The sequence below is a fragment of the Neolamprologus multifasciatus genome, chromosome 1 (genome assembly GCF_963576455.1).
Source record: "Neolamprologus multifasciatus chromosome 1, fNeoMul1.2, whole genome shotgun sequence".
NCBI classification, from domain to species: domain Eukaryota; kingdom Metazoa; phylum Chordata; class Actinopteri; order Cichliformes; family Cichlidae; genus Neolamprologus; species Neolamprologus multifasciatus.
Genome location: NC_140439.1, coordinates 18007793 through 18023022, shown reverse-complemented (window position 1 = coordinate 18023022; position 15230 = coordinate 18007793). Strand labels below are relative to the sequence as shown.

Below are 15230 nucleotides of genomic sequence, written 5' to 3'. Positions count from 1 at the left end.
CAGCAATGGTGCTCTAATTTGTTTTGGAGATAGTTCAAAATGCCACTGTTCAGTTCCCATGAAGTTAGTAACATGTTTTTGACAATCATGCTGACGAGAGAGTATCTCAGCTACTGTAAATAGATAACAGGAGAAGTGTAATTGGGTTAAATGGGTGGAAAGTGGGTAGTTAAAAGAGCGCATGGCACTTCTCACTTATTCAGTTTTGCCCAAATTAATAGCTGTCTCATTTTAATACGTGGTAGTAATTTCCAGTGAAGACTCATTTATGGCCATCTGTTCCAGTAAGTGTGTCTGTTGCCCTGTTTCACAGAGGGAAAGCTACTTTGTGTTTTCCTTCAGTCTGTCTCTCTGTGGAAGTTGCTAGCCTTTTGCCTTTGTTTGCTCTAAGCCAGGTTGTGATAACTGTGGACGGCTTGGCACAGTTGGAGTTAGACCAAAACAAGTGGGATGAAAAAGACAGGAGAGGAAAAAAGCAGCTCACACAGGGGTAATTGGAAAGACGGTCTAATATGCTACTTATATTCCCTGTGGATTCTTATAGTCTAACTGATATGCCACATTCTTACTCCAAGTGCCTCTTCAGGCCTCTCAGTGAAGTACTGCTGCTATTGGCTCTCACTGCTGTCTGTCAGACCCTCCTGCTTAACGAAAGGTCTCTGCCAGTGCAAGCTGAGGGAGACTGAAGCGCTTTGTGTTCTTTGTGTGCTGGGTGTGTGCTTCTTTTAGGAGGAGGCTGGACCCTTTGATACAACAGCAACCTCAATGGCCAGCTCCTCCCTCTCACTGATATGTTCATCATGCAGCCTCCCCCACAGGAAGTGCAGCTTTCCCACCATCCAGGAATAATAGGGGAGCAGGCAGCTAGCAGAGCAGTGCAACATGAGCACATTTCCTCTGCCAGAGTCTGCCACGCAGGGCCAGAGAGGCTCTGCTGGAATGTGGCGAGCCATTGAATAAGTGTGTATGTGCAATGTGGCCTTTGTGTTTTCATCTCTCTCAGCTCAGTACTTACAAACATGGTGATAGTCAGTATCTCCTGATGTTGCCTCCTGCAGGCTTTTTTTCATTGGCTTGTTATATTGATGCTGTCTACAATGCATTTGAGGCCATAACAGTAATTTGGCAGCTGATTCTTCTTAAAGGGGTGTTTTTGTTATGAGTGAGCTTTAATTTACCCTGCGGTCCAAATTATTTAAACTAGTTTAACAGTTACTTCCTGTCAATTTAGATGATATATGTGCAACTACTGCTTTTGAGAAGTTTGAAAAATCATTCATGTTTAATTCATTAATCATGTTTTTTGCTTAAAGTCTGCAAATTTGTAAGCATGTGCATTTTAAGCTTAATTCACTTCAACCAGGTACCCGTCTCTGGGCTACCTGTTTAAGATTGGCTATGTTTGAGTTTATGTGCTGCTAATCCTTCAGCAACACAAACTAATATGAAAAAGACCACTAAGTCCTACGTGAGACAACAATTTGCTGACATGAACAAATATATAATTTAACGATTCGACTTATTAGACTGGGCAGCAAAGTGGTGGAATAGTTAGCATCTTGTTGCACCTCAGAGCAAGAAAGTCTGGACCTCATGGGACCGTTCTGTGTGGAGTTTGCATGTTCTCCATGTGCCTGTGTGGCTTCTCTGCAGATATTCCTCACACTATTCAGAGTTGTGTGTCAAGTTAACTCCTGTCTAAGGTGTATGCCACTTTTAATTCTATGGCAGCTGGAAGAGGCTCCACCACCTCCGTGACCCTGAATTGGATTGGAAGCAAATGGATGGATGAATGGATGGAGTATATTTAGACCAGTTCAATTACAATACAATAATACGATAATAATTAGATAATTACTATGCTATTACATACCAAAGACTGAATTCTAAAACATGAACAGCATTGTTATTGCACTCTTCTGTACAGCTGTATAATTCTCTTGATGTTATTCTTTTCTTCATTTATTTTGCAGATGAAAGCAGCGGAAATGGTATTTTACCTGAAAGGGTGCCGCTGCCGGGAAATACAGAAGTGAGTGCTGGTGTATCTGTGAGCATTTCAACACATTCCCTTTCTATCTAGCTATCTAAAAACAAAATTAAGACATTTTGGGAATGATAGTTAAAGGTTTATCACTTTTTTTGCTAGTTGTATGAGAGGAGCTGGTCAGCTCAGAGTAACTTTTTTTCAAAAGTAAACCGATGTGCACACAAAGCACCGATTAATGTGCTATGCCTCCTTTGTTTAATACAATACATACTGGATGCATTGAAATGCTGCTAGTTGTTAACTTCATGATGATTCCTACCTCCCTACTAAATGTAAACAAGCATATATAAAAATATCTATTTCCATTAAGATTTCCATTAACAGTTAATTGAGCAGCCTTTTGTCTGTGTGTTATTTCCTTTGTAGTCAACTAAATTGTTTATGTCAGTGTTCACTGTATGTATGAGTAATTTTATAATATTAGATGACCCTTTGATGACTCACCCCTCTGATTGATGACTCTGATGAGTCACAAGATAGCCATGTTATCACAGAGTGCCTCTCATTTCAGCAAGACTGAAATAAACTGTCTCTTTGGTTTCTCAGTGACACAATGAGGTCATTCCACAGATGCACTATGTATCTTAATAATACAAATGATGGTATATTTCTGTGTGTATGAGGTTTCAGTGCATAACCATTGAACACTGAATCACTATATTTTTAAAAAATTCTCATTAGGTCAGAAATGTTTTTATTAACGGTCCAAACAGGGTGTAGTTGGCCAAGCTTTATTCTTCTGCCTCTGGTCTATATGTCCCTGCTTCTGCCAAATTATTTTTACCGCCCCATCTGATTTTTAGCACTGCATCTGAAACGATCCACAGTGCGAAAAACACTTAAATCAGATGCTGTCTTTCACTTTCAGCACTGTGATCCTGTGACAGGTATGACACAAAGTAGGGGAGGGGAATAATCTGGAGTGCTTCTATTCCATTTTTTTTATTAAATCACTAAGCACTGTTGTTTCAGAGTTAGCTAAATTACCTGGAGAAATTAACAGGAAACTCACAAGAAAATCCCAGAAATATTTCTACTGTGTTTGGAAAAAAATACTTGAAAAATACTGATTATCCCTGATTGTTAACATCTGAATTTCCTACAACTATGAGTTCTGCAATGCTGTATTTAAAATCGTTGAATTGCGCTCAACAGGCCACTGTCTATGAAGAAATGAAGTGCACTGTTTGCTGGCTTTGAAAGTAATGGTGCCGCTACTGTGATGGGCCGATAAAGAGGAGCAGCGACACTACTGAGTGAAAAGATCGAGCCTAACCTGAGAGTCATTCACATGTGGTTCAGGATGCTGTAAAACACATAACTTGCATATATGTTAACTCTAAAAACCAGAAAGCAGATGATTTTCTGCAGGATTGCAGGAAAGGTCTGTTTTCTAAGCCTAATATTGCTGCATTATTTTTAAACTAGCAGCATTTTGTGCATTTGAAATTTAAGATTTTTTAATTCAAAACTGAAGTTAAATGGCACGGCTTGTCAAATAGCAATAAGTGGAAATGTGATGTAATCTGGGATGTTAAACCGTTTGTCTCGACCGGGTCACCTGTGTTTAAAGCCATAATAAGAAAGATAATATCACAGAAAAATGTTGTAATGTTATTTTGAAGACTGTGGTTGTGTGATCTTGTTTAGCTGAAGTTATAATTAGTTTAGTTGTTATAAATGGGAAACTGACAGCAGTAATAAACACTAACAGGATTCAGACTATAAACCCTCTGTGTTTTTCTCCCCACAAATTGCACCCTGAATATAACAAGCTGAGTCACACTCCTTTAGAGGAAAGTCTGTTAGTCAATGACAGCGTCTGATAAAAAAGAAAAAAAAAACCCTGGGTGGAGTGCAGCAAACTGCTCAGGCAACATGGCACTTCAAGTCCTAGTCAAGTCACTATAATAGTATATAGTTCTTAAAGTATGTTTTGTTTTTTTTAAACACTTCAATTCAAATGTATGTTACCTTTTTTATTTTGTTATTCTTTCATTGCAAGACGGGTCATGTAATCAATGACAGACAAAAATTATTAAAATAAACAAAAATGGAAAAGCAGCAAAGATTTAATATCATAATAAGAAATGAAGCCGTATAAATGTGAAACATACTAATAGAACAACAAAGCTCATCCACAAAATAACATAATTTAAATTCAAGTTTTCCATGTACAGTGTGTTTTGGGCATTAAATTAATTAACATTATTTTTAGACTTTATCTATAAACATTAAAAAAATATATATAGAGGCAGTTCACACTAACTAGCTCAAAGTGGAGTTAAGACATGCTATTTCTCACTATTTTTATTGAATATCAGCTCAAATATCTCGTTTTGCTACCTACCGTGCAGCACCAATTATTTCGAGATCCCAACATAAATTATTTAATGTATAGTACAAACTCAGATTGCCTTTAGATGCAGAGAAAACTAACATACATTCAATTTCTTTTTTTGTTTAATGATTGTGCATGCATGGATGCATGATAGATGAAATTAGAGTAGCTGAAAATAATGGTTATTGTTTATTTAAGCGTAAAGGTTTCTTATATACGGAAACAGTGAAGATGAATTTCTACATTAATGGAAAAGTATTTAATGTTAGAATTCTAAATGCATTCAGGTAATCAAATATTGAAATTTAAGTAACGATACAGACACGACACATTTCTCCTCTACCGTCTGCTATTTTTGTGTAATGTTAGGCTTTGATTGTGTAGCATTCAGGCTTTGCAGTTAAATCTGGTTTCTCCACAGTCATCATTGTTGCCCTCTAAATGTTTCTAGTCAGAGAAACTGTTTTTTTAAAAATGCTTTTCGGCTGAGAAGGTCTAAACTGCATATATCATCCTAAGACCCAGCAATTAATTTTTTCCTGTGTTGTGGACATGAGTTTAAGATCACTTTGTCAAGCAGCATTTATGGAATCTGCATGACTCCTCTGACTTCATTTCAAAATGATGGAAATTTCAGCTTCCATATTTTATGGCCACAAGAGAGATTAAGTAACACTGTTTGTTTTGGGGACTTTTTGCAGATATTATAATTCTATTGCATAAGAATTGTTTCTTCAATTTGAGAGTCTTAACTTTTAGTTAGTAGGATATCAAAATTGCACAGTAATTTTACTACTTCCAAAACTAAACTTTTATCCATTGTCCTCCGTAGTGGACACCAGGACTTACTGCCTCTTGTCATGTAGTCTTCAAACAGTCCTAAAATAGATTGTATACTGATAACACACAGACTTGTTTTTTAACTTCTTACCTTTGAAAAATGCATATCAAACTTCTCTGCTCCTATATGATTATGGCACGGCTACCGTGTATTGCTAACTTTCGGAAATTTAGCAAAGCTCCGTGCTCCACCATTGCTGTAAAACACTGGCCAGTTGGAGTGAACAGAGATGACGCAACTTTCTATTCAGCAGCTCTGGTTTCAGCATGATTTAGATAACCTAAGATCTGAATTTACTAGCTCCTAGTTATAGTCAATTCAATAAGCTGAGACAGATGCTTCAAGAGTAAGCTGTCAGAGTAACAAATGATCTTGATGTTTCTGATAAGTGGGAAAACCATAATCAGAATGCTTTATTAATCCCAGAGGAAATTATGGTCACATAATTTCCTCCAAGACAGTAAAGAACAGTAACTAACTAAACTAAATCAAATAATTAAACAATAAATATTATACTACAAAGTTATAAATAAATAATAATGCATCTAATTATAAATATCCCAGTGTATTACACAAAATTAAATATATATAGATCACATTGTTATATTGACTTTGTAATTTTCTCTGCAGAGGATGTGATGTTAAGGATGTGCAACGATTGCAGTGCGTACATGTGCATTAGATGGAGGATTGTACAGCGAGATAGTGACAGGCAGGAGTGATTTCCTGTGTCACTGAGCGGTGCATTTGGATAATCTCAGTGTCTCACTGAACGTGCTCCTGTGACTGACCAGCACTCATGGAGTGGGTGTGAGCTATTGTCAAGCACTGTCTTTATCTTGGACAACATCCACCTCTCCGACACCACCTATAAAGAGTTCATTTCCACCCCTACAACATTACAGGCTTTGCGGATGAGTTTATTGGGTCTGTTGGCATCCGCAATCCTCAACCTGCTGCCCCAGCATGCAACAGCATAAAGTATGGCACTGACCACAACAGATTCATAGAAAATCCTGAGTATTGTTTGGATAAAGAAAAAAATAATAGAATAAAGCCCTCTGGAAAGTGAGAACTCTCTTAAACAAAGTGGAACAAGACTGCCATGGAAAGATTATTTCCTTCAGACATCTATCGTATACAATACTTCTTATCCATAATGGACTTTTGAAGTTGTCATTTTAGCCCTTTCTCCAAATTTTGACACAAGGTGTTATGTCATCTGTATGATCTTTAAGTATGATTTCAGCTTAATGTCAAAATATTTTTTACTACAAAGTTATAAATAAATAATAATGCATCTAATTATAAATATCCCAGTATATTACACAAAATTAAATATATATAGATCACATTGTTATATTGACTTTGTAATTTTCTCTGCAGAGGATGTGATGTTAAGGATGTGCAACGATTGCAGTGCGTACATGTGCATTAGATGGAGGATTGTACAGCGAGATAGTGACAGGCAGGAGTGATTTCCTGTGTCACTGAGCGGTGCATTTGGATAATCTCAGTGTCTCACTGAACGTGCTCCTGTGACTGACCAGCACTCATGGAGTGGGTGTGAGCTATTGTCAAGCACTGTCTTTATCTTGGACAACATCCACCTCTCCGACACCACCTATAAAGAGTTCATTTCCACCCCTACAACATTACAGGCTTTGCGGATGAGTTTATTGGGTCTGTTGGCATCCGCAATCCTCAACCTGCTGCCCCAGCATGCAACAGCATAAAGTATGGCACTGACCACAACAGATTCATAGAAAATCCTGAGTATTGTTTGGATAAAGAAAAAAATAATAGAATAAAGCCCTCTGGAAAGTGAGAACTCTCTTAAACAAAGTGGAACAAGACTGCCATGGAAAGATTATTTCCTTCAGACATCTATCGTATACAATACTTCTTATCCATAATGGACTTTTGAAGTTGTCATTTTAGCCCTTTCTCCAAATTTTGACACAAGGTGTTATGTCATCTGTATGATCTTTAAGTATGATTTCAGCTTAATGTCAAAATATTTTTTACTACAAAGTTATAAATAAATAATAATGCATCTAATTATAAATATCCCAGTATATTACACAAAATTAAATATATATAGATCACATTGTTATATTGACTTTGTAATTTTCTCTGCAGAGGATGTGATGTTAAGGATGTGCAACGATTGCAGTGCGTACATGTGCATTAGATGGAGGATTGTACAGCGAGATAGTGACAGGCAGGAGTGATTTCCTGTGTCACTGAGCGGTGCATTTGGATAATCTCAGTGTCTCACTGAACGTGCTCCTGTGACTGACCAGCACTCATGGAGTGGGTGTGAGCTATTGTCAAGCACTGTCTTTATCTTGGACAACATCCACCTCTCCGACACCACCTATAAAGAGTTCATTTCCACCCCTACAACATTACAGGCTTTGCGGATGAGTTTATTGGGTCTGTTGGCATCCGCAATCCTCAACCTGCTGCCCCAGCATGCAACAGCATAAAGTATGGCACTGACCACAACAGATTCATAGAAAATCCTGAGTATTGTTTGGATAAAGAAAAAAATAATAGAATAAAGCCCTCTGGAAAGTGAGAACTCTCTTAAACAAAGTGGAACAAGACTGCCATGGAAAGATTATTTCCTTCAGACATCTATCGTATACAATACTTCTTATCCATAATGGACTTTTGAAGTTGTCATTTTAGCCCTTTCTCCAAATTTTGACACAAGGTGTTATGTCATCTGTATGATCTTTAAGTATGATTTCAGCTTAATGTCAAAATATTTTTTTCTTTGTGACTCAGGAGGGTATATTTCCTCTGTGCTTTTTATGTATCCAATTGTATAAGTGCAAGCATGAGTCAGTTTAATTTGTTTCTGTCTGTATCTGTCGAGGTGAACGTCTGTTTGGCTTCCCAGCATGTGTCAAAGCTAAAAGCTCTGCTTTGTGGTTATTTCTCCTGCAGACAGACAAACTAGACCCAAGCAGAGACACCGTGTTCTTTAGGGACGGAGTACGAAGAATAGACTTTGTGTTGTCCTACGTAGATGACAAGGACGGAGAAAAGAAACAGGTAAGCATAACAGAAAAGGGCCAAATTGTGATTACTTGCCTACTCAGCGTTTTAAAATGCTAGCAGACAATATTATTATGCAATTTCTAACTGGAACAGGAATCCACGCTGTAAAGAGGAAGTGAGATTCAGCCCCTTTTCTGTGACCATATGACATTTGTAAATGGAAACCCAGACTGTTAATCATGTGAGCCATCCTATGAGCCAAGATATGAAGCAAGGCCAAGATATGAAACCTCTCTAAGACACTGCGCCTCCTCATCATCATGTAACTTATTGAGATTATCTCAAGCAATGTGAGAATGGGGCTTTAAACATCCTAATAGCAGTGGGTCAACAACCCTCCAAAGAGAAGATCCTCTCAAGGGGTTAAATATCTTGAGTTCTCCCTCAGTTATTTAAGAAGTGAAGGTACACGAAATATCTTCGTGAGCCTTCATGAGTTGTTTCTTGCTTCTTTTCAAGCAGTGAAGAAGGAATAGTGTCATACAATTGCAAGCTATGACACATCCTTGTACCGGACGCACAGTCAGCACTAAATCAAGACTTCAGACACTTAACTGTCATCGCTGCGGTTCCATTATGGGAATGTTTGCACAAACTAATATACAGGCCTTGGAAACTGCTATATGTTGCGTTGTGGATTTGGTGGGTATTGTAGAAGAAACAGATTAAACAAAGAAAGATAACATTGTTATATCGTGCCCTCGAAAGGGGCTCTTTTGGACACAGAAGCTGGATGGTGAACATAGCGGACCCAAACAGCCAGATACATCCTTCAGGAGACTTTGAAGGCCCAAAAACAAAACTTTAAAGAAGTGAATACCTGCAATATTTCGCTGTGTGCTTCTTTTGTACTCACACATTTGTTTTTACTGTCCCCAAGTGGTCAAAAAATTGCTTGGGGAAAAAAGTAGACGTGCAAACATCACATAGATACAAAGCTATTAAAGAAACAACAAGGGAGTGGTCTCCTGAGGAGTGGAACAAGTTTAACATTGCCAGGCTTTCTTTGCATTTGCTGGCTCATGCCATTTAGCTCTGTTTATGTACAAAATTGGGTTTCTTTTTACTCCAATCAGAGACAATATCAGAGGAACTGATGAGAGTAATTCTGTGGAAATTATCACAAGTGCACAGAGTGGTAAAATAGGCCTAAATATATTAATATATTTCTACTACATTTTTGTACGCTCTTGGCACTACTGCTTATTTCTAATGTGAAAACTGCACTTTAGAGCTCTGAAACTTAAAACTGCATGCACTTAAACATTACAGGTTGCTCAGTGTGTTTAGCTTTTACACTTTTCCTTAGCCTCCTAAAGGAGAACTGCTTAAGTTTGTCACCAGATCAAAGTGGAATTAATTTTGTTAATTGAATATCTTCAGTGGTTAATATGGTGCAAATATAAATGGTCAGTTTTTTCATTTGTGTTCTAGAAGCTTCAAAACAAAGCAGTGTTTAAAAAAAAGGCCAAATCTAAAAATGTGCATGACCTTCTGAATATAAATGAAAGGAAATTACTGTGACAGTGTGATGCAAGGCTAGGCTTTACTCAGTAGTGTTTAGTCAGCTCTACTGATTGGTGGTTCAATCCCTGGCTGCTTCAGTCTGCATGCCAGATACTGAACCCCAATGTGCATTTACCAGGATGTGAATGTTACATTAGCACTCAGGTGTAGAAAAAAGTGCACGTTGTATGAAATGCTTTGACTCCTCCAGTAGAGTCAATTTACAGTTTAGGGAGCATATTCAAAGTATCTATATTACACTTACAGGATACGGTGTCAGAGAAAATGCAGCTTACTGAAACCTACAGTAATCTGGTCTGGAGCAGGTTATGCAATAGTTACTATGCTGATGTTGCTTTATAGTACACCCCTCTGAACACTTATTATGTCATGCTTAAGTTTAACACATAAGGGATCTGATTCACTACTTAATGGCAAATTCCAGTATTTTCTTTTAACAATCTCCAAACTCGAGACAAATGCCAGTAGACTGAGTCTTATCCCTTTTAAAAATACTTTCCTTAATCCTCCAGGAGGGACTTATCAGTGGGGTGCATACTCTCAGAGTATCACATACACCCACTGGATAGCAAGGAAAACCACGAAGAGACACATGCTCCCACAACAAGTGGCATCTGTCTCATCTAATGTCCACGTGGCCTAGCATATATAAAAAAGACACAGAGCTCTAAGATCCAGGATAGCAGAGCACAGGAGCTGCGTCTGGATACAGGGCCGGTGCTGCTCCGTTGCATTTCAGGGAGAAAAATCACTGATGTAGTGACATAGAGTACACTAGATCCCCAAGGAAGTGCTATAAATACCCTTGCACTCCGAGGAGAAGATGTTTACATTTTCACTCTCACAGCCCTCACGGATGAGATTGTACGAGATCAAACATTCATATGTAGGTATGATCTTGGTAATACAGTTTTTTTGTTAACTTTGCTAAAATGTATTTACTCAATCAAATGCAAATGTTTTGTCATTTGCTAAGCTACCCTCATGTTAACCACACCTGACCCACAGGGCGTATAGGGGTACGTGATGTATAAATATGGGCGTGTTCACCTCTGTTCTAAAAGCTTGACCTGACCAAGATGATGCTGGATGTTGAATAGCAAAACGACAACGTTCAAGCTCATGTGGGTTTCAGCAGACGTTAGAAAACCAAACATGGTACACTTTCATGATGGCATCTGAAATGTTCTGCATGAGTTTCCAAACATCCAACACAAACATGACACTTTTTGTCATTTGCTTTAACAGGCTTGCCAAGATTTCAACTTTAACCACATTTCTGTATCCGTTATTTGAATACACTGAATATATACATAAGCTTTTTTATTATTATTAATGTCATCCTGTTATTTTTTATAGCTCACTGTTGTCATGTTTTATTTTGATTCATTCAAAGTGTATCAAATAAAGGTACATTTTTATATTTTTTTAATGTGTTTTTATTTTTTTCTTATGTGGCCAGCCCTCCCTACATTAAAGAGTGAAGGTCACTTTTGTACTTCTGTAGCAGGCATGTGGACAGTTGTGCTGTCAGTTACTGACATGCTCAGCGCCTGCTGTTGATTAAGATGTCAACTTTTCCCTGAATATGTTGCTGGTGCTTTACCAGTTTTAATCTGAAACCCGTGCCTGTAGGCCTTCATAAGGTTTGAATTGTAAATACTCATAAATAAATAGGAAAATGTGTCTGAAAAGGGTTTGGCTGAATGTCCCTGTCATGGATCTGTAAAAAGGAAAACAGGCATGAGTCTGTTGAGCTCCAGTGTTTTTGGTTTGTGTGTTTATCCACAGGAGAGAAGGAGGGCGTTTGAAGCCAACCTGGAGAAAAGAGGACTGGAACTGGAGACGGAGGACAAATCGGTAAGAAATTCAACTGTGTAGTTCAAGCGCCACCTAGTGCACAGTGTGCTAAGGCACACCTGAGTCCAGAGATAAATGTCTTAAAGGGATGGCTCAGGGTTTGACAATGCCATGATTATTGCCTCAAAAATCCTAACAAAGATGCTTCCTTTAAGTGTTCCTTATTTTTCCACCAGGACTCCAAGGACCAAAAGACCTATTTCCTAAAGATCCACGCTCCAAGGGATGTACTGGCCACCTACGCTGATGTCTTGAAGATTAAAGTTCCCTTCAAGAAGAGTGACATTCCTCAAAGTCAGGATGTCGCTCTGGAGTGGCTCACGCAGCCTTTTCGACTGCCGGGCAACATCATGCACCCAGAACCGGACTATTTCACCTACCACTTCGACAAGACCAAGACTGACTTCTTCCTCATTGGGGACAAAGACACTTTCTTCCCACCATCAACAAGAAATAGAATTGTTAGTATTTCAAAGATATATTTTAAATCTCTTAATGATTGTGTTTTTTATTAATAAAGATACTTTTATGGGTTTTACCCCAATGACCACAAAGGTGTTTTGTATCAGTCAGGCAAAACGTAAAATGCATTTGGCTGAAAGGGTAAATCCAAATCCTTTAATCTTTTGTTAAACCTCCTCCTCGTTGGTAGGTGTTCTACATCCTGTCTCGTTGTGCGTACTACAAAGAGGGGCAGAAAGACAGAGAAAAGACGGGAATCAAACGATTACTCAGCAATGGGACCTACACGGCGGCCTTCCCCCTTCATGATGTAAGACACGTGGTCAACTTCAAAGTGTGTTTTGTTCAGCAGGTCCTGTTTTGACATTGTGTCTTTCGCTTTCAGTGTCGGTACTGGAAAAAGGGCAGAAATGCAGAGGAGCGTTACAACCTGTACAAGCACTGGGCCAGGTTTCTCTGCTTTTATAAAGAGCAGCCCCTCAACCTCATCAAGTAAACAAACACACGTCCCATATCATCTTACGTCTAAAATTTCCATTTGTCTGGATGTTAAACTCTTTATTTGCTTGCAGGAAGTACTACGGAGAAAAGATCGGGATCTACTTTGCCTGGTTGGGTTTCTACACAGAGATGCTCTTTTTGGCAGCTGTTGTGGGCCTTATATGTTTCATCTATGGAGTGCTCAGTTATGATGACAACATAACAAGGTTAGTGCCACCAGGGGGCATCGCTGTTTGGACAAATCTAAGTAAACAATTTACTTCATCTATTTTATACACGAAGAAGTCTTTTTATTACTGTAAGTACACCTGGCTAAAAATGACTGCAATAGTTTAGGCTAGGGGAGACCATTAAACTGCCATTTAAGTGTATGTAATTGTTGACCACAGGCAGAGAGGTGGTACAGTGAAAAGGTCCTGGCTTCAAATCCATCTTTTCTCTGCGGGTATTCTGGCTTCCTCCCACAGTGCAAGGACATGCATTCAGTGGGGTTAGGTTAACTGGTGATTCTAAAATGCCAATAGGTATGATTGTGTGTGTGTTAACCCTGCGGAGCTGGTGAACTTTCCAAGGTGTACCCCGTCTCTCACCCTGTACTAGCTGGGATGGGCTCCAGCTGCCCTGCAACCCTGAACTGGATAAGAGGAGGAGAATAGGTGGATAATTGCTGACCAGTGAAAACTAAAACCAGCAGGCATATTGTATAATAAGAACGTGCGCTCTTTAAGGAAGGCACACTGATATTTTTTCTCACATTCACCAATAAAGGGGCTGGTGGAGTCAGTGATGGACTACTTGTTTCACCTGTTTAACAGTCATAAAGTGTGTGCTGGGATTAATGTCAGGGCTCTGTGCAGGACTTTCAAACTGGTTAATTTCTATATAAACTATGTGGACAAAAGTATTGGGCCACACCGCTTCACCTGTGAATTCAAGCGTTTACAGTCCCATTACTATAAATATATATAATATATATAATATATATAAATATAAAACCAAGTACCAAGCTATGCATGTGCCGCTACTATGCCCTCTAGGTCTAGAATGGACGAACAACACATGAGGCCAGAGGAAACAGTGAATGTGCTTTGGAGCGATGAAATGTCCCTTTAATGCTTATACTATGGCAAAATACCCTTTTTAGACAATATATAATTATATACAGACACTTTGAATATTATTTAATTGCCTTCTATTGTGTGTACTGTATGTTCATCTGTGGGTTTCTTTATTTTGTTTTATTTTTAGCAAAGAAATATGTGACCCTAAAATAGGAGGCAGTATCATGATGTGTCCTCTTTGCGATAAAAACTGCACTTTCTGGAGGCTCGACTCAACGTGTCTTTCATCCTGGGTAATTATTCCATTTCATATATTAATTGGTCGCGTTATTATAATTTAATTTACACATATGTTACATTGTATCAATTTATTTAAATCAATGCAGTTTGTGTAATCAGTGAAAAAAGGTCAACTATTATTACATAGACTAAAATGTTTTAGGTTGACCACATTTAATCATACAGCTACATACTGAGTAACCAGCATGTTACCCTGTTTGTTCCCAGCATGTGATCTCTTGTGCTTGTCCGAGGAACCTATACTTTTCCATATTCTCTCTTCCAGCAATCCCATCTGTTTGATAATGAGGCAACCGTGTTCTTTGCCATGTTTATGGGGATCTGGGGTAAGTGTCAGTCTGTGCTGCTCTTGCTGTTTTTGACTTGTGTAGGAGATCCAACGAAGCCCCCTCCTGTTGGCCAGATTTTCCCAGTTAAAGCCCTTTCACACTAAAAGAGCGTCCAACTTTGCCTAAACTGCTCCAGCCCGGAAAGATTTGCTGGCACAATTATGCTGTTATGCCAAAGCAGCGGGGCTGTTTGTAGGTATCATAGCATAAAATGCAGCATAAAGCCAAATGGATGTGAGCGTTATGAGAGTTTTGATCGATCTTGACCAGTTTTTAAAAAATACCGTGTCTTTTTCTTGACTTTGACAGTAACTCTGTTTTTGGAGTTCTGGAAGCGGCGCCAGGCCCGGCTGGAGTACGAGTGGGACTTGGTGGACTTTGAAGAGGAACAGCAAGAGCTTCAAACTCGGCCTGAGTTTGAGATCAAATGCACTAACAGGAGACTCAACAAGATCACACAGGTGCTTTTCAAACTACTAAAGTTATAATGGGCAAAAAGCTTGGAACAAAAGGAAAAAATGGGAATTACACTGAGTACAAAGAGTGCTCCTTTCTTTCCCTTCCCCTCCCCAGGATTTAAACCTCATTCTCACAGGTTAAAGCCCTCATTACATTCTGCACCCATTTCCCTCTTCCTGCTCCTTTACACTGCCAAACCTCCTGCCTCCCGCTCGGCTTTCTAAAGCTGGAAAAACAGTTCCATTGCAGTTAAATTTGCTGAAAAGGTTATTTGGTGTTTTTCTGTCTGTCTGAGCTTTAAATAACAACAATTTATCTTTCAGGAAATGGAGCCATATCTCCCCCTCCACACCAGGTGTGCTCGCTACTGCCTCTCTGGAGCCACTGTTACATTCTGGGTAAGCGATTATTCAGCTGAAGTGCATGT

The 15230-nt window shown here is 38.8% G+C and overlaps 1 protein-coding gene across 2 annotated transcripts in view; it reads left to right on the top strand.

Moving 5' to 3' along the window:
- The window catches only part of ano5b (anoctamin 5b), a 31526-nt gene that overhangs the window by 8740 nt on the left and 7556 nt on the right, over positions 1-15230 (top strand). For both annotated transcript variants that reach the window (XM_085179180.1, XM_085179092.1), the window contains 11 exons: positions 1974-2032; positions 8191-8298; positions 11623-11691; positions 11868-12152; positions 12344-12463; positions 12539-12645; positions 12726-12860; positions 13903-14008; positions 14281-14341; positions 14654-14805; positions 15127-15201. In XM_085179180.1, coding sequence (XP_085035306.1) covers positions 1974-2032; positions 8191-8298; positions 11623-11691; positions 11868-12152; positions 12344-12463; positions 12539-12645; positions 12726-12860; positions 13903-14008; positions 14281-14341; positions 14654-14805; positions 15127-15201 — 1277 coding nt within the window. The remainder of the gene's footprint in view (positions 1-1973; positions 2033-8190; positions 8299-11622; positions 11692-11867; positions 12153-12343; positions 12464-12538; positions 12646-12725; positions 12861-13902; positions 14009-14280; positions 14342-14653; positions 14806-15126; positions 15202-15230) is intronic.